The 17,923-nt window shown below is 52.0% G+C and overlaps 2 protein-coding genes and 1 long non-coding RNA gene across 7 annotated transcripts in view; 1 reads left to right on the top strand and 2 right to left on the bottom strand.

The window, feature by feature from the left end:
- ABAT (4-aminobutyrate aminotransferase) overlaps positions 1 to 4,089 on the top strand; it is an 81,045-nt gene extending 76,956 nt beyond the window's left edge. For all 5 annotated transcript variants that reach the window (XM_045994311.1, XM_045994314.1, XM_045994312.1 and 2 more), the window contains one exon: positions 927 to 4,089. In XM_045994311.1, the coding sequence (XP_045850267.1) occupies positions 927 to 1,048 (122 nt within the window). In that variant the 3' untranslated portion in view covers positions 1,049 to 4,089. The remainder of the gene's footprint in view (positions 1 to 926) is intronic.
- Positions 3,841 to 9,213, bottom strand: LOC123934246. Its single transcript, XR_006816756.1, has 2 exons — positions 5,990 to 9,213; positions 3,841 to 4,489 (listed from the first exon to the last, which is right to left on the bottom strand). It is a non-coding gene; the product is annotated as an uncharacterized LOC123934246 (long non-coding RNA).
- A 154-nt stretch (positions 9,214 to 9,367) lies between these two features.
- TMEM186 (transmembrane protein 186) lies at positions 9,368 to 17,868 on the bottom strand. The gene is made up of 2 exons (XM_045994223.1): positions 17,838 to 17,868; positions 9,368 to 13,711 (listed from the first exon to the last, which is right to left on the bottom strand). The coding sequence occupies exons 1-2, from the start codon at positions 17,838 to 17,840 to the stop codon at positions 13,076 to 13,078; spliced, it is 639 nt and encodes a 212-aa protein (XP_045850179.1). The 5' UTR covers positions 17,841 to 17,868; the 3' UTR covers positions 9,368 to 13,075.
- Positions 17,869 to 17,923: the final 55 nt, after the last annotated feature.

Raw genomic sequence — 17,923 nt, 5'->3', positions numbered from 1 at the left:
CAGGGCCGGCTTCCTAGAGGAAGAGGCATTTTACCTTAAGGGACGTGTGCAATTACCTGAGGCAGGATGGAGCCCACAGAGGTGGAGAAGCCCCTGGAACGGGGTGTGAGGAGGGGCCACGGGGCACACGTCACGTGGGCCTGCAGAGCTTCTTCCTGAGCTATGGGAAGCCATGGCAGAGGCGCAGTGGGGTCAGAATGTGCGATCGGAGGCCCTAAGATGGGTCAAGGGCAGACACGGCCCCTTCACTGCTCCCTCTTAGAATTCCCAAGGGGCAGGGGTAACTTGCCTCCTCTTTAAGAAGAGAAAGCTGAGTTTCGGGGGCACTACGACACCTTGACCAGGACACCCAGCTAGTCAGTGCTGAAGACGCCCTTTAAAATCAGCAGGTCTGGGGCGCCTGGGTGGCTCAGCAGGTTAAATAAAGCCTCTGCCTTCAGCTCAGGTCATGATCCCAGGGTCCTGGGATCGAGCCCCACATCGGGCTCTCTGCTTGGCTGGGAGCCTGCTTCCTCCTCTCTCTCTCTCTCTGCCTGCCTCTCTGCCTACTTGTAATCTCTATCTGTCAAATAAATAAATCTTTAAAAAAAAAAAAAATCAGCAGGTCCAACCCTCCCTGGTGACGGCTCTGCCCCTCGCACCTGCAGCCGGCCTCCCTGCACTCCGCCATTTCCCTATTTGCTTCTTTCCTTCCTGACCCTACCACGAGTTTCTGGAAGGCAGGCCTCAGCTGGCCTGCTTCGGGAGCAGCAGAGCAGGCGTTCGAGGTAGCAGGGAAGGTGGGAGGGAGAGAGAGAACGGCCGGCAGGCTGGGAGGAAGGACAGACGGAAGCTGGACGGAAGGATGATGCACCGGAGGCAGCCCCCTCCCGGCGGCCACGACGCGGCTCCCAGGCCGCTGACTCCCCTCCTGCCTCTGCTTTCAGGCGTGGTGTTGGGAGGCTGCGGGGACAAATCCATCCGATTCCGCCCCACTCTGGTCTTCAGGGATCACCACGCGCACCTGTTCCTCAATATTTTCAGCGACATCTTAGCAGACTTCAAGTAAAGAAGCCATTTCCACTACGCTCTGAGAAAGCCCCGATCTCAACTGTTGTCAAATTGATTAGTTTGCCTAATTCATGTTTTCACTTAAAGTATCAGAGGCGAATGCGTAAACGGAAGGGTTCTTTGTGGGGAGGGGATGTTTGTGGTGGCTTCGGGGGGAGGGGACGGGCGGGAGGGGGCTGGTTTTGATTTTCCTCCCTGCAGAGCCAATGACGCACATGGGTCTGAGCCCAGAAAGTCTGCGTGAGCCCTGGACATCGTCTTCGGCAGGGCCATGAAGGTCCTGGCCATGTATGTGCCCACCTTGACCCCAACAGTTTCTTTGGAAGCCAGGCAAAAGAATGACAGCTGCTCCCAGGACTGGTGGCGGGGACTTCTGGGTTCCGGTCCCTCTTGAGTGCCATATTGCGTGATCAAGGATGCGGACCCCCTCGCCTGATGCAGACAGGCATGCTCTCCCCCTCCCGCCCAGCCTGGGGCTCTGAGCAGGTCCCATGCACAGTTCAGCGAAGGACAGGACAGATGAGACAAAGGCAGGACAGTGGGAACATTAGGCTGGAGCTTGCAGGGCAGGAAGGGGTCGCTCCCCTCAGTGTATCTGGGCATCCTCTAAACTGTGAATTCCATCCTTGACAGGGCTTGGCCTTGGAGACTCTCTGGGTGGCATCACCGGCACTTCTTACTCACCACCTTCCATTCCCCCGATTCTGTCCCCTCTGTTCAATGAGATCCCAGTCCTGGGATCCCAGTGTGTCCCCTGAGCATCCACGGGGACACACAGGAGCCAAAAGGTCAGAAGCACAAGCCAGTGGCCCGGGAGCGGAAGCCCAGGGCCTTGGGCAGCAGAGTCACCTTCCCCCATCTCCCTGGGCATCTGGGGTCTGACCCGTGGACCCCTCGCCCCAGGAGCTCTTTCTCTACTCCCCTTCGGAGCAGCCCTCACTAGACGGCAGAGCTGTGCAAAGCCCTGCAGCACGGAGAACGGTGGCTAAGCTAGATTTCTTCCTGAAGGTGGCACCGTGAAACTGCGAGTACCAGAGCGCCATGCAGAAAAGATGGCCTGTTGGTTCCGGTGGTTTCCTTGTACTGGCCACTGCAGATTAGAGACCTTCCCGACAGAGAGGAGGACGGAGCTTACCAGGCAGATGAGAGTTAAATGCTGAGTTGGACAGTGGCGGAGGCCAAGGGGCCTCTTCTGGAGGCGAGACAGTCTTGGAACCGATCAGACTTCCGATGCTCCTACGAAGAGCCTCTGGTTGTCCCGCAGCAGCGGACTGGTGTTGGGTGGGCAGACTCACTGGCTGCGAGGGAAGCGCTCCGCCTCCCGCTGCCTGCTCGGCTGTCTCGGGAGCTGGACACAGCAAGATTTTCAGTTCAGCTCTTTGCTCTTCTAATAACTAATCATCCAAGACCTCCAACGGGTGGTGGCAGTTTTTCTTTTCTGCTTCCACTCTTCCCAGTGGCCCCTGACCTGTGTTTGTCGAGAAGAAAAGGCAGTGTGTATTCAACAGACGCGGTCAGATCCGTGGCTTCTGGCGCACGCCTCATCTTGGGCTCTGTGCTAACCATGGGTCTTTAGGAGGACGGATGCGCGTCAGCGTAAGGCCGTTGACTCTGCAGGTCGCACGAAAGCGTCTGTCCCCGTCTCTGTGCAGGGTGCCACTCGTTCGTACATCCGTCTGTTCATGCTGTCATTCCTTCATGGAACTCTCGCTAAGTCCCTCCCCTGTCCCAGGCCCAGTGCTAAGCACTAGGAATACAACATGGTCCCTGCTGTCAAGGGACTCCCATCTCACTGGGACAACACTTCACCCGGAAATCCAAGCGGAGTGGCAAGTACTGTGACTGCTGTATGGGAATGTCGGGAAGTCAGAGGGAGTGGCAGGCGGGCTCAGGAGGTTTCGGGGAGAAAGTAAAATGGAGCGTGGGTTGGTAGAATGAGCCAGAGTTCTCCAAGCAGACAAGACAAGGAGGAGTGTTGCAGAAAAGGGGACAGCACGTTCAAGGACACCAGTTCATGGTCTCATTCCTTCCCAGATTCCATAGGCAATATTCCAAGAGTCAAGGCCTTATTTAACAAACAAGCCAGATGCAAACCAAACCGTAATTCATTTATTGGCATAAGTCGGCTTTCTCTGGAGAACCTTAGCATTGGGTGCAAACGGCAGTAAGGTCCCCGCAGTCGAAGAGGTTTTCAAGCCAAGGCACAACAAGAAACTCGACTCTTTTCGGTGGAGAGAGTGGCTATGGTATTTTGTTCTCTCTCACGGGGCAGTCATGGAGAAATGAAATCGTTCTACCTGGAAGGGCACTTCCAGACTTACTCACTCCTTACCAAGGGAAGTTCCTTCGCGTGAAACCTTTTAAGCCATTTTTCAACACGATCTTGTTGGCTCAGGGCATCACATGAGTTCCTGAGGCATCCTCTTTTGGGGGTGGGGCTATCGCCAGAAGAAGTTCAAGGAAAAGACTCTTGGCAGGGCTCGAGATTGTAAGGGGAGAGGTGGGTAAAAACGGGGAGCCCAGCCCACAGGTGGCTGACTAGCGCGGGGCCCGCGGAGTGCTTCTGTGGCCAACGGTCTGGGAATGAATCCGTCTCCCATCAGTGCCATAGACCTTAGTTAACTATCTCTAGCAAGTCTTGTTACTTTTACAGAAAACAAGGTCCTGTAATAGCAAGTCTTAGCACATCCTCACTTTTATTATAATAAATGGGTGTTTTTTTTATAATTTTTACTGACACTCAGTAACCATGCGAAGTTGTGCACATTAATATACCTGTGTATCTGTGCCTGTCTCTCTACATAAACATATATATACACGCGTACATAGATGAGCTCATGGTAGAGAACCCCAGGTGGGAACACCACCGACCTAAACATTCAAAGTGATCTTGTTTACAGTATTCTGTTGACAGTGCCAATAAATGATAAAGAAATCAACATGTCACAATGTAACTGATGACCATATACACAATTCCGTGAGTTAAATCTGTTTCCTGCGTTAATCAGTATTCTTAATTAAAAAAATTTATAATGGAAACACGAGCACAAACGTGGCCTTTTTGGGGTTGGGAACGGTTTAGTTAAGTCATCGTCTGACAAGTACCCATTAAACACCTGTTATACACCACTGAGGGAGGTCTTGGGGGATTACTCTGCCTGCGTTAAGTCTGCCTTGGGCTCAGGAAGCACCGTGAGGCCACTAACGTCACCAGAGCTCGAGGACTTAGCATGTGATGGGGGCACAGGGGTGGACAAGGCGTCGTCCTCACACTCAGCTCATCTCCTGGTGGGGTAGAGCTCACAGCAAGCCAGCGTAGGGACCAGAATATGGGCAGACCCCAGATGCTGTAGAGGCATGAAGTGCAGGCCCCACGTTGGGCTGGAAGTTAGGTCCCGGAGTTCCATCTTCAAGGTTGAGCGGGACTGCTCCAGTGACTCTGAGGAGGGATGGAAGGCAGTCCAGACAGAGAGCAAAGCTAACCGGAGGCACAAAGACAGGGTAAGGACAGGCGTCCTGTGATGTGATCAAAGAGAGACCACAGGAGCCAGAGACTGGACCAAAGAAACAGGCGGGCTCAGCTATAGAGGGCCTTCCCCGCCCTGCTCAGGGGCACCGCATTTCCACGCTATGGTGCAGGGTGGGGAAGTCACCCACCATGCCGAGCGCTCCTGTGAAGGATGGAGAGGCTGAGAGACCAGTCAGGAATCTAGGACAATCAAGATGACTTGGTGGCCCGACCTGGAACAGGGATCGTGGGCCCCCTCCTCACTAATTCTCCCAGCTGTGTCAGTGACCCTGTGTGGCTCTGACTTTTCTCACCTGGAAAACCAAGGTGTGGATCTGTGGTTTTCCAGGTTTCCTCAACCTTGGACACCCAACATGTCTATAAAAGAATTCTCTTGGGTCGCCTGGGTGGCTCAGTGGGTTAAAGCCTCTGCCTTCGGCTCAGGTCGTGATCCCAGGGTCCTGGGATCGAGCCCCGCATCAGGCTCTCTGCTCAGCAGGGAGCCTGCTTCCTCCTCTCTCTGCCTGCCTCTCTGCCTACTTGTGATCTCTCTCTCTGTCAAATAAATAAAATCTTAAAAAAAAATTTTCTTGGACGGCAAGACTTACCATTCAATGTGTTTTTAAAATAATCACATCTAGTAATGACAGTTAATCATTTGTTGAGCATCTACTATGTGCAAGCATCTTCTGCAGGGCCTTTATAATTTTCCTGAAGAACCTATGAGCTACGTATTCGTATGCCTATTTTTAAGGTGAGGAAATGATCTCAGAGAGGTTGGGGGAACTGCTTGGAAGCCAGGATTTGAAACACACAGGTGTATGAAAGATGGTCTCTTAGTGTATAAACAGACGTACGTGTGTCTACACACATGCAGTCGGGTTAGGATCAGGTGCGGGCAGGGACTGTCTTCCACTCCAGGACCTTTCCCATGGCCAGCCTAGCTGCCAGCCTGCCCTCCCGCCTTGTGAAGTCAAACTGAACTGGTCGGCATTCATATGTGCTCTTGACATAACGTCCTAAAGTGGGTGGTGGAAGGCACCAAAACCTCACGGTCAAACACTCTTTGTTAAAAACAGTCACTGCTTTCTACTTTCTGTTCTCCTTCGGTGCCGGGGAGGCAGGACGCTGCAGGGGAATGACCTAACTCTGCTGCTTTCTAGCTGGGTGACCTTAAGCAAGTCCCTTCACCTCTCTGATCCTCCCTGGCAAAAGGAGGGTGCTAACAGTAATGCTCGCTAGCATTTATCAAATGCTGCCCTGGACCAAGCACAATTTGAGTGTATTCCGAGTACATAGTCAGTCCCCCCAGCCGGCTTAGGTGGGTGCTACAGTCACCGCTGCTTCCCACAGGCAGAACCCAAGGCACAAAGAGAACTTCTCTAACCGGTCACAGCTACAACGTGGCAGGACATACAGCGTCTCACTTACGGTTCTATTTCTGAGCGGTCTGTTTCTGTCAATGTTAAGTTCCCACCGGTAGATATTAAATCTACTTCCTGAAGTGGATCCAAGCCCAGCCGAGTCCCAGAGTGCATCTCAACTGTTAATCAGTGAGATGGATGTTTTGTCACCAGAGCTGGTACAAACACGGCCAGATGGTATGGGCCCTGCCTGATTAATTGGGCAGGATTTTATAGTTGAATGCCACAGGATCAAAACAAGGCCATAAAAGCTGGACTCTGCCTGGGGTTCAAAGGGACCTTATTGCTTTCCATGTGGGGACTCACAAGTCCTGAAGTCACAAAGCAGCAGTGGAAGGAAAGCTCCCACCCCTGGCCATCTGGGCAGTCTACCCCAGACCGCCCCCCACCCCTGCAAGCAGCAGAGCCCACAGCATCGGTGCTGGGGAGGGCACCAAACGTGGCCCTTGAATGGTAGAAGTCTTATCTTCGGTAAGCAGCGCAGGTGGGACGCTGGCTCCCAGCTGCGCGCACCGTGAATGTCCCTGACTAGCACCGACCTCACTGTGCTCTACGGGACCACGTCTGTGTGCGCAGGTGGCTACGAAAGAATACCCCTGCTGGCTTACAACCCCCTTGTGAGCTCCCCAGGTGCATACTGGAACTGGCCCCGTACACAGGGGAGGGGGGGCAGGGCGAGACCAGAGAGAGAGGCAAGCCACCCCAGATGGGAGGGGGCAGGGGTAATAAGGGAACTTAACTTACAAGCCTTGTCCTGGGCGACTGCAAGATGAGGGGCTCTCCAAACCCACCTGCCAGAACCTTAAGAGTTTATATGGAGGCCTTCACTGGGTTCACTGGCGTCCACTGCGCAGATGGGCTCAACACCATATCCCTGTGTTAAGGCTGTGTCCTTGGACCTCTTCCCCCGTGGCCTCATATGGCCTTCCTGGGGGCATATACACACATACAAAGCCTCTTTATTTGTAAGGGTCCTAATCCCATCATGGGGACCCTAATCACCTCCCAAAGGCCCCACCTCCAAACCCCACTACACGAGGGTTATGGTTTCAACAGCTGAATTTTACGGCAGGGGTGGGGGGGATACACCTTCAGTCCCTAGCAAGTAATGTATAGAAACGGGTGTGGTACAGATCACCCCAACCCCTGCAGCTAAATTATACCCCGCCCAGGGCACAGAGGCCCCCAGAGTTCAGATGGGTCTCAGCAGACAGGCAGGAAAACCACTCTGGAAGGGACAAATGTGACCATGTCACCAACGATCTCCACAATTTCCCGACATCAGCTCAGCTTCCAAGTCCAGAATGGAAATTCAAAGTGGAGAAACTTCCCTTCATCTACAGAATTGACTTGAAAGAGATGTTTTTTACAGCATTTTTCTTCATCTGTTAAGCCAGACAACATGCTCTGTCATAAAAACTTAAAATCGGTATTAGAAGGTTATAAAGTTGACCATGGACGTCTGCCCTCTGTCCTGTCCACCCACCCCACCCCCGACCGTAACCACTGTGAACAAATTAGAACCTACATGGTTTATACAAACACAAAAACAAGACCACACGAAACTGTACTGTCCTGTGGCTTGCTTTTTCCACTTATCATTATCCTATGGTTACCTTTCCACATCAGCAGATATAGTTCAACCTCATTCTTTTTTTTAAGATATATTTATTTAAAGAGAGAGCATGGTGGGGAGGGGCAGAGGGAGAGAGTGACTCAAACAGACTCCTCGCTGACCATAGGGCCCGACCCGGGGCTCAGTCCCACGACCGGGAGATCATGACCTGGGACGAAACCAGGAGCTGGATGCTCGACGGACTGAGCCACGCAGGCGCCCCCCAACATCATTCTTTCGAGGGGCCATATAATAGTCCGTAGTATGGTTCTACCAACATTTATTCACCACGTTACCTACTAACAACACTCAGTTTACTTCCCGTTTTGTCACCGCTGTTCATGCGTTTTACTATTAGGAACATTTCGGTGAACAGCCTCCTAAGTCTGCTTGGGCATTTCTATCAGATGATCACGTGGACATTGTCGCCAAAGTAGGGGAATCGCCAATGTATCTAAGGACCACTTGTATTTCCTGAGAGCAGATGCTTTATTATCTGCATGGCCTTCAGGAAGGGTAAATCCCAGTGAGTCTCAAAAGCTGGGGTGCCTTGGAATTACCTAGGAAGCATAAAAATACAGATACCCCAAAGGCCTGGGTGGTTCAGTTGGTTCAGCCTCTGTCTTCAGCTCTGGTCATGATCTCAGGGTCCCGGGATCAAGCCCCATGTCAGACCCTCTGCTCAGCAGAGAGTCTGCTTCTCCCCCTGCCTCTCTTGGTGCTCTCTCTCTCTCTCTCAAATACCAGCATCTACCAGAATCCACAGGGGTTGCGCACAGGTGAGTTTGGACATCTCCCAGATACTGCCCTCCTGGTGTGCCGCAGGAGCCCTTGGGTGGTCAAGTGCAGATCTGTGGTTCTGGCTCGGGAAGAAGAGGATGGAACAACGCATGTGCTGTGTGCCCTCTGCTGGTGCTGTGTGAGCCGACGACCCACGGAAATGGAGGCTCTTTCCTGCCACAGCCGTTGGCAGCGACTGTCAACCGAGGCTACACGTGAGAATCACCTGAGAAACCCTGAATAGTGATGCCTGGTCACAGGTGTGGGCAATGGTATATATTTTTAAGATTTTATTTATCTGACAGAGAGCAAGTGCAAGCAGGGGGAGAAGCAGGCTCCCCGCCGGGCAAGGAGTGGGATGCAGGGATCCATCTAGGACCCTGGGATCATGACCTGAGCCAAAGGCAGACTTAACTGACTGAGCTGCCCAGACGCCCCCAGGCAACCATATTTTCAAAAAGCTCTCCAGGTGATTCTGCACATGGAGCCAGAGCTGAGAACCCCAGAACACGAAGTCTGCAAGGATGAGTTACTCTAGCGTTTTCTGTCCTGATAGTCTATTTCTGAAATTCCCATCCTGGCTGCATTTCAGAATCAGCGTCAGGCTTGTCAAAAAGATTCTGGGGTCCCATCCTGAACACAACCAGAATCTCCAGGAGTGAGGTTCACTCAGGTAATAGCTTACAACTAGACCGACATCAGGGGTTGAGTTAATTCTTGTCTTAATGAGGTCAAAGTCAAATCATTAATACCTCTTAAGACATTTTATAGGGGTGTCTGAGTGGCTCAGTCGGTCAAGTGGCTCCCTGCTCAGTGGGGGGTCTGCTTCTCCCTCTCCTGCTCCCCCCGGCTTGTGCTCTTGCACACACACACGCTCTCAATGAATAGATTAAAAATCTCCAAAAATAGAAATAAAATAAACGATCACTTTGGTGCTCTCAGGGTCCTGGGATGGAGCCTACATCGGGGTACCATGCTCAGTGGGGAGTCTGCTTGAGGAATCTCTCTCCCTCTCCCCCGGCCCCTGCTCCCACCTGTGGTCTATCTCTAAACAAATAAACTTTAAACACTAAAACAAAAACAAAGGATCGCTTTGGCTGCTGTGAGAACAGACCCTAACAGGGGAAGGATCATGGCAGCAGCAGGTTGCAACAGCCCCGAGGAGACGTGAGGATGGCGTGGGTCAGAACGGCGGGTGCACAGGGGGAGAAGTGGTCCGCTTCTGGTTGGATTTTTGAGTCCGCCTAAAACAAGAAGTCAGTGGGACAACATGGCATTTCCCCTGAGGAAAGTGCCAGTGCTTGTGAATTGGTTGGTGGCCCCCGGGACACCCAGTTGCACACCCAGGCTCTGGGTCAGGGTTCCGGCTCCTGCATGCAGAGCCGTTATGTCTGGGAAGACCACAGCTTTGCCTACACGGTGGGTGCCCAGTGTCCCCAAACACCTGAAGGACACAGCCACACTCCCGAGACCAGGGTCTCCAACCGCAGGAATCAAATCCACAAGCCTACGACCGTTATGTTTTCATCTTTAATTACAACCGAACACAAATTACAAAGTGCGGTTTCTTCTGGATTCTAAAAGATCCCACACGTTGGGGCGCCTGCGTGGCTCAGTCAGTTGAGTGTCTGACCCCAGGGTCCTGTGACAGAGCCCCCAACAGGCTCCTTGCTCAGTGGGGAGCCTGCTTCTCCCCCTCCCTTTCTGCTCCTCCCCCCAGGCTTGTGCCCTCTTTCTCTCACATAAATAAAATCTTTCAAAATATGTAAATATAAAAGCTCCCACACTTCCTTCTACCATTCTCGCTCTGACCCTCCAGGCTTTCCCTTGCGCTTAGGATCAAATCAGGGTCAGCCCCAGCACGGGCACGCCACCCTTGCTCTGGGCCCTGCCTCCTCTTCACAGTAACCCGCTCCCCCGACTGCTCCCAGTCACCTAAATACACATGTGCACTGGTTTACTGGCTGCCCTTCCTCTCCCAGACTCCCCCCGAGATGGACCCCAATCCCCCGCTTTGTGGTCAGTGCTGACCAGGGCCTGGCACAAGAGATCTGGACAGAAAGAAGGGCTGATCCGGAAGCTTGAAGAAACAGTCTTGGGTACAGGCTTTACCTGCGTCTGTGAAATGGAATAAATTAACTATGAAAACCGAACTTCTTTCGTGTTAGTGACTTTTCTCAAAACACCATGTTCAGTCTATAGAGAAGGCTTGCTCTCCATACATTTGATATGCCACATAATTTTTTAGGGAGGGAGGGAGAGCAGGGGGTGGTGGTGGGACAAAGGGAGGGACGTGAGGCCCGATCTCATGACCCTGAGATTATGACCTGAGCCGAAATCAAGTCAGGTGCTTATCAGCCTAAGCCACCCAGGTGCCCCTCATGCCCCTTTCACATTCTTTTGTAAAAATGGAAATGACTTCAGTACTAAAGGCTAAAGGACCTACAAGCACTCAGTGGGGTATTCTGCAATTTCTGAATTTGTGTTCACACAGAGTATTTAAGGGAAAAAATCAAATTATCTGCACGTTGTGTTTTAGGCAAGGTGAGCTGCCTATTTTCCCCAATTTTGCTGAGCTGTAACTGACATGTAACACTGTATCAACTTAGGGTACAACGGAATGATTTATGTATGTACACATTGCAAAACGACTCCTACAATATGGTTAGTTAACATCAGACATCTCACATGTTACAAGGCTTTTATTTTCTTGTGACAAAGTATTTGCAATGGTTTACCACTAAGATAGTCATGTTTTGGGGGAAGCAAAAAACCCAAACAATTCCAGGTACAGGATAACACCTGTGTTTTTAGAAAATCCCGAAAGCACAGGAAGACGTCACTTCACACCCGCTAGGCCGCCGATTATCCAAAAGAAGGACACGGCGAAACTGGAACCCTCATGCAGTGCGGGGGGATATAAGACCACGCAGCCACTGTGGGAAAGCCTGGCGGTTCCTCACAAAGGTAAACACACAGTTACCACCAATCCAGTAATTCCACTTCTCAGCACACACCCAAAAAGCATGAAAGCACAGCCTCAGACTTCTGTCCACCCATGACGACAGCAGCATTAGTCACAAGAGCCAAGCGCTGGAAACAATCCAAATGTCCATCAACGGATGGATAAACGAAATATGGTCTACACACACGTTACTCAGCCACAAAAAGGAAAGAAGCTCATACGTGTTTTAGTCCAGATGCGCCTCGGAAACACGATGGCAAGCGAAAGAAGCCAGACATCACACACCACAGGGCGTGTGATTCCGTCTACACCCAATGTCCAGGATAAGCCGATCCACACAGACAGAAAGCAGATGAGTGGTTACAAGGGCCAGTGAGAGGCAGAATGGGGAGTCATGTTTAATGGGAACAGAGTTTCTCCCTGGGATGACAAAAAAGTTCTGGAAATGGACAGAGGTCATGGTTGCACAAGGCTGTAGAGGTACTTCGTATCACTAAACTGTTCACTAGAAAATGGCAAAAGGATAAATTTACATTCTGTGTATTTTACAATAAAAAAGGCTAGAAGTCCGCACAACAAAACATGTAGTTACTGACTTCTGGGAGGCAGAACCAGAGAGCTCGCGCCTTCCCTCCTCCGTACTGTTACCCACTGCGTAACAGTCAGGCAGCACGGACTGCAGGGAAGGGCAGGGCATATAATCGGCTTCGGTTTATACAGTAAGGTACCAGAATACAGCTCATCTCACTTGATCACACTGCAGAGCGTCCCCACAGGAGGGCCCGCGGACGTCTGCGTGGCGAACACAGTCCTGGCAGGAGTGCTGTGCTCACTGCGCCCACAGCTGTCCCGGTCACTGTGCCGTCACCATCCTGGCAGGGTCAAATGACCCACCTCTATCTAGGCTTCTTCCCAGTCCTTTCTCGGGGTGAGCCCCTGAGGGGGCCAGGCACAGGGCTCGGGACATCCCTCCCGACTGCCTGGAAGCCTTGCCTTGCGGCACACCCTGACCTCTGCGCTAACCTTGACATTTACTGTTTATTTTCACACCCATCCCATGTGACAAGCAGGATTTTCCCTTTCACGGATGTGACAACCAAGGTTCAGCGAGACTCGATAACCTGCTGCAGGACGGGGAGTTGAGAACGGATAGCGCCCGAGCGTTCTCACCCCAAATCCTGGGCTCCCCACCGCACACCTCCCCGCCTCCCGATTTCTCAGCACGGCACCGCTTGAGTGAACCCGACATAGCTTCATCCAAGAACTGGTGGTTAACAGAAACTTCTGGCCATTATCTGGCTGAATGTCATACACAAATACAGTAAGAATTTGTACTAAGGACCTCTCTCCTAAACCCAGTCACTAGCTCCTGCCTTTTTTTTTTTTAAAGATTTTATTTTATTTATTTGACAGAGAGAGAGATCGCAAGTAGGCAGAGAGGCAGGCAGAGAGAGGGGAGGAAGCAGGCTCCCTGCGGAGCAGAGAGCCCGACGCGGGGCTCGATCTCAGGACCCTGAGATCATGACCTGAGCCGAAGGCAGCGGCTTAATCCACTGAGCCACCCAGGCGCCCCTAGCTCCTGCCTCTTAATTTCCTCATCCCAAAAGACAAGGGCTTAGAGGCCCTGGCAACGTCTCCAGCGGCCTGATCCCACTCTGTGGCCTCACCACACCTTCGGCCTTCCTGCTGGAGATCCGGGCGGCCCAGGGCCACCCGGAGGCCCGGCTCCCAGCTCACTTGAGGGCGTCCAGCATCCCAAACACCTGTGTGAAACGCTCTCTGTCCAGGACGCGTCCGTAGCGCAGGCTGAGGTAGAAGGTCTGCTTCCCGCCGTACTGCTGGAGGCGCACGAACAGCTCCTGGGCCCGGTCCTCGCTCTCCGTCAGGGGGATCACATCGGCCACGGGCCAGTCCGTGTCCTGCCGCCGGCCCCAGAAGGTGAGGTGGGCTACCCGCAGCACCGTGCCCGCCTCGTTCACATACAGGATGCCCACCAGCCTCCGGAAGAAGTGGCTCATCCAGAAGAGCATGGCCAGGGCGAAGCCGGCCACCCCACCCGCCAGGCACAAGTTGCCGAGAGTCACGAGGCCGTGCGAGTAGCCATAGAAGCCAGGCGGCAGGGCCAGCAGCGTCAGCGCCGTCTGCGTCACCTTCAGCCGGGACAGGTGCTTGAAGACTCGGATAGCCTCCAACCGGTAGACCATCCGGAACTGCTCCGCGTCCGTGCCTGCAGGCTTCTCTTTCAGGGTGGGGGTCCTGCTCCCCATCCACCTCCCAGGATCCTGCCCGGTGCGGCACCACAGCCCGCACACAGGCCGTCTCCAGGCAGCTGGGCCTGCCAGCCGTGGCACGGTTCGGAGGAGGGCGGCCTGGAAGGGAGACAGGACACCGTTGCTTTCGAGAACTCAACCACGCTGATCACAGAATAAACATGCGCAGAGCCCCTTACCCAGAGGCTCCCGCCAGTCCTGTGAGGTTGCAATTACTGCAGAGACGCAGAGAAGGATGCCTGAAGTTCACGTGAGCTTCACACAGGCGGTGCAAGACCGATGCCATGACCTTGACCCTTGAACACTGCAGGGGTTCAGTCAAAAATCCACCTGTCACTTCTGACTCCCCCCAAACTCAACGACTGATAGCATAGTGTTGACCAGGAGCCTTACCGATAAGTCGATTAACCTGTTTGTCGTTACACATATTACATACTGCGTTTTTAGAATAAAGCCAGCTAGAGAAAAGAATGTGAATAAGAAAACCACAAGGAGTGGGGAAAGAAAAAAAAAGAGAACCACAAGAGAAAATACATTTACAGTACTGTATCATCGGTACCATTAAGTTTCTCTTGCTTCCAAGATGAATTGTCAGTCGCCACATCAACACTGTCTTGGAGGACACAAAACATGGGAGATAGTATCTATGTTACTGACACCAAACACAAATGAGGAAGGCTAAAAGGGAGATCCCTATTTATTCATAAGAACAACCACTCATGGACTGGAAACAAAGTGGCAGAGTAATGGGGTTGCTTTAGGGCAGCCTAGAGTAATCGATACTACTGTTTCCCAGGAGCCCGCTCTGCACACTACTGAATGAACCCTTATAAAATTCTTATGGCATACAGTATTACTGTCAGGTTCAGAATACAGTATGGGAAACACTTCCTTTTTTTAAAAAACCACTTAGGCTTGATGATAGACTGATATGCATTTTCTCCAATTACAGGGCGGGGGCGGAGAGGGAGGTAAGGGGCATACTGCAAGGTAATTAAATCTTTGATGGCATAAAGCAGTGTCACCACACAGTAAGAACACGGTTATTTTGATATTACATAGTGCTCACCTGACAGCCTCTAAGGACAGGCTACCCACTTCCAAAGGCCTCTTGCACGTGTTCTACAGGGTGAATGCCCAGGCAGAGGATGATGGCACAAACCGTCCCCTACAGTTCTTGGCGTACAGTTACTAGATTTCCACACGAAGGCACTCGCTCACACACACAACAGGGAAGGTTAACCGTACACCATGACAACTCTTCACTATTTATTACACGGAAGTGGGTCAGCGGGAAGGTCTTCATCCTTGTCACCTTCCTGCTGAGTAGGCTGAGGACGAGGAGACACAGGGGCTGGTCTTGCTGTCTCGGGGATGCCGCGGTGGGACAGGTGGAGGAGACGGAAGGGCAGGCGAGCGAGGCAGGCACACTCGGCCAGGCTTTATGGAACTACATCGTAATTTCCGACTTTTCTGCTCTTTCATTTCTCTAAAGACATTTCTGTATGGTACCAAGCCCTCTTCCATCGCCTGCTTGAGTCTCAGTGCCCAGATCGCGAAGGGTCCATGTTGAAAAAGAAGTCAAAGGCCGTCTTGAATAATCGAAAACCTTCTGCCAGGTTGTCTAACGTCAACCTGTTTTCTGGCCCTGCTGCTTCTACGTCTCCCTCATGTAGCACTGGTCCAGAAGCTCTCATCTCCACCGAGGCCCCTTCGGTTAACTCCTCTGGCGCACAGTCTAGGAGCTCTTGACATGGGAACTTATCAATGGCCTCTGGGTCGGCAGAATCTCCTTCTCCTGCCATCTTGACATTTTTTAAGCCAAACCTCTTTCTAAAATTATCAAACCTTCCTTTGCGGGCATTAAATTCTCCAGCTTTAGTTCCTTCGCCCTCCTTTTGCTTCAGGTTGTCATATAACGACTTTGCTTTTTCTTGGATTGTATTAGAATCTATGGGGCTGCCTTTCTCATAGCAGACTGGCACCCACATAAAAGCTGCATTTTCTTTTTCTTTTTTTTTAGATTTTTTTTTACTTATTTGACAGACAGGTAGGCAGAGAGGCAGGCAGAGACAGAGAGAGAAGGAAGCAGGCTCCCCGCTGAGCAGAGAGCCCAATGCGGGGCTCAATCCCAGGACCCTGGGATCATGACCTGAGCTGAAGGCAGAGGCTTTAACCCACTGAGCCACCCAGGCGCCCCAAAAGCTGCATTTTCAATACGAGATAAAAAAGTATCTCGCAAAAAGTGCAAGATCTTCGCCCCTGCTGATGCAGCTGCTGCAACGGCTTCACGGATTTCCTTTTCTTTTTTTACAGTGGTCCTCACGCTAGACTCATTCATCTTGAAATGGCGGGCGACTGCAGCTGCCGACTTTAATCTGCAGTACGTATGGAGCAATTCAACTTTTTCTTGTAATGTCATGACTTTCCTCTGCTTCTTGGGAGCACTTCCAGACCCACTAGCGGCATTTCATGTGGGTCCCATGGTATTATTCAAGGTTTTACAACATAGCACTGAACACGAAGAAAAATACCCGAGAACCAGGGGACCACTTTTTACTGCCATTCGCAATTTACTGGCGATGAAGTGCTAACACGGAGATGATCAGCAGCACACGCCACGTGAAGCACATACTAAACCTGAGCTCACCGAAACAGCAGCAGGGGGTGGTTATGGAATTATTGCAGTAATATAGTAGTACAGCATGAGCTGCGGTTAATTTTAAAGATTATTTATTATTTACTTATTTCACAGACAGATCACAAGTAGGCAGACAGGCAGTCAGAGAGAGAGGGGGGAAGCAGGCTCCCCACCGAGTAGACTTTTATTTATTTACTTGACAGAGAGAGAGAGAGATCACAAGTAGTCAGAGAGGCGGGCAGAGAGAGAGGGGGAAGGAGGCTCCCTGCTGAGCAGAGAGCCCAACGTGGGGCTCGATCCCAGGACCCCGAGATCATGACCTGAGCCGAAGGCAGAGGTTTAACCCACTGAGCCACCCAGGTGCCCATGCGGTTAATTTTACGCAGTTGGGAGTTAACATTGCATCTTCATGTTTCCGGTTCTCTCAACTATGAATGATGCCATGTACAGTTCTCCAAGGCTGTGTGTGCATTCTGATAAGCTTTCTAGAACAAACTTGCGTATACTATGGTCGTAAATAAAATAAACTAGTATCTACCTGTATTTTAGGCATTCACGACATACCGTTTTTATTTTTTCTGTATTTCTAGGCTACCCAGTTCATCTGCCGGGTTTTTCAAATTACTGCAAATCTCCGAAAATTTTTCCAATGTATTTATTTTCAACAATCAACACAAAAGTGGACGGACACAGTTCAAACCCGAATTGTTCAAGGGTCCCCTGTACTTTACCACTGAGGAAACTAAACACAGAGAAGGTCAGTAATTTGCCCAAAGACATAACAGCCAGTGAGTGGGGCACGGTCTGACTCTCAAACCGGTCCTCTTCCCTTCAGACAGTGCAAAGAGGTACAAGAAAGGTGGCGGAGCCTTCATTCATTCAACAAATACCCAGGGACGGCCAACTCTGGGCTGGGCACTGAATGCATAAGGCCGTGGGAACACTTTCCCCAGCAGGAACCAATGTCCTAAAGGGTAACAAACCCCTGCCATACTTCTCATAACCTCCCGATTCTCTGTGTCAGGTTAAGCGTCATCTTCGGTCCTGAAGGGGAAGCGCTGTTTTCTGAGCCCAGTTTGGGCGGGGAGGGAGGCGCCAACCCGCAGCACCAGGGTTTTATCAGGTGCACGGCTGTACACCTCGAGGAGAGCAGTGAAAGAGGCTCCTGGCTTGGGGGCCTGAGCTGGGTTCCGATCCTGGCTCCCACACACACTAGCTGTGGCTGCTCGGGCAAGTGCCTCCACTTCTCTGGGCCTCGGTTTCTTCGCCTTTCTCAAAGGGGATTCACGACAAACCAAACGCGACAATGGCTTCAAAGACCTCGAACGCACTTGGTGCCCCCCAGGATCTGACGCAGGGGGACAGAGCTCAGTGAATTTCAGAAAGCGCTGCCGTCGGCCCACACGATCCGAGCGCAGGAAGGTGCGGCACAGCAGGCCTTAACCTACGCCGGAGGTTCACCGCCCCCCACTGCCACCGCGGATTCTCCGAATCAGAACCCCAGGAATCTGCCTGCCTGCCCAACCCTCACCACGGCCCCGAGAGCGAACCACCTCCCGCGGTTCCCGCCAACCGCCTTCTTACCATGGCTTCGCTTCCTGCCGCCGGAAGTGAATCCCCGCTGCCCCCGGAACCTATGAGAGCGCGTGCTCGACCGTCATAGGAAGCCG

Source organism: Meles meles, chromosome 21 (assembly GCF_922984935.1).
Source record: "Meles meles chromosome 21, mMelMel3.1 paternal haplotype, whole genome shotgun sequence".
NCBI classification, from domain to species: domain Eukaryota; kingdom Metazoa; phylum Chordata; class Mammalia; order Carnivora; family Mustelidae; genus Meles; species Meles meles.
The sequence above is the reverse complement of the archived record's forward strand: the minus strand, read 5'-3'. Positions and strand labels throughout refer to the sequence as shown.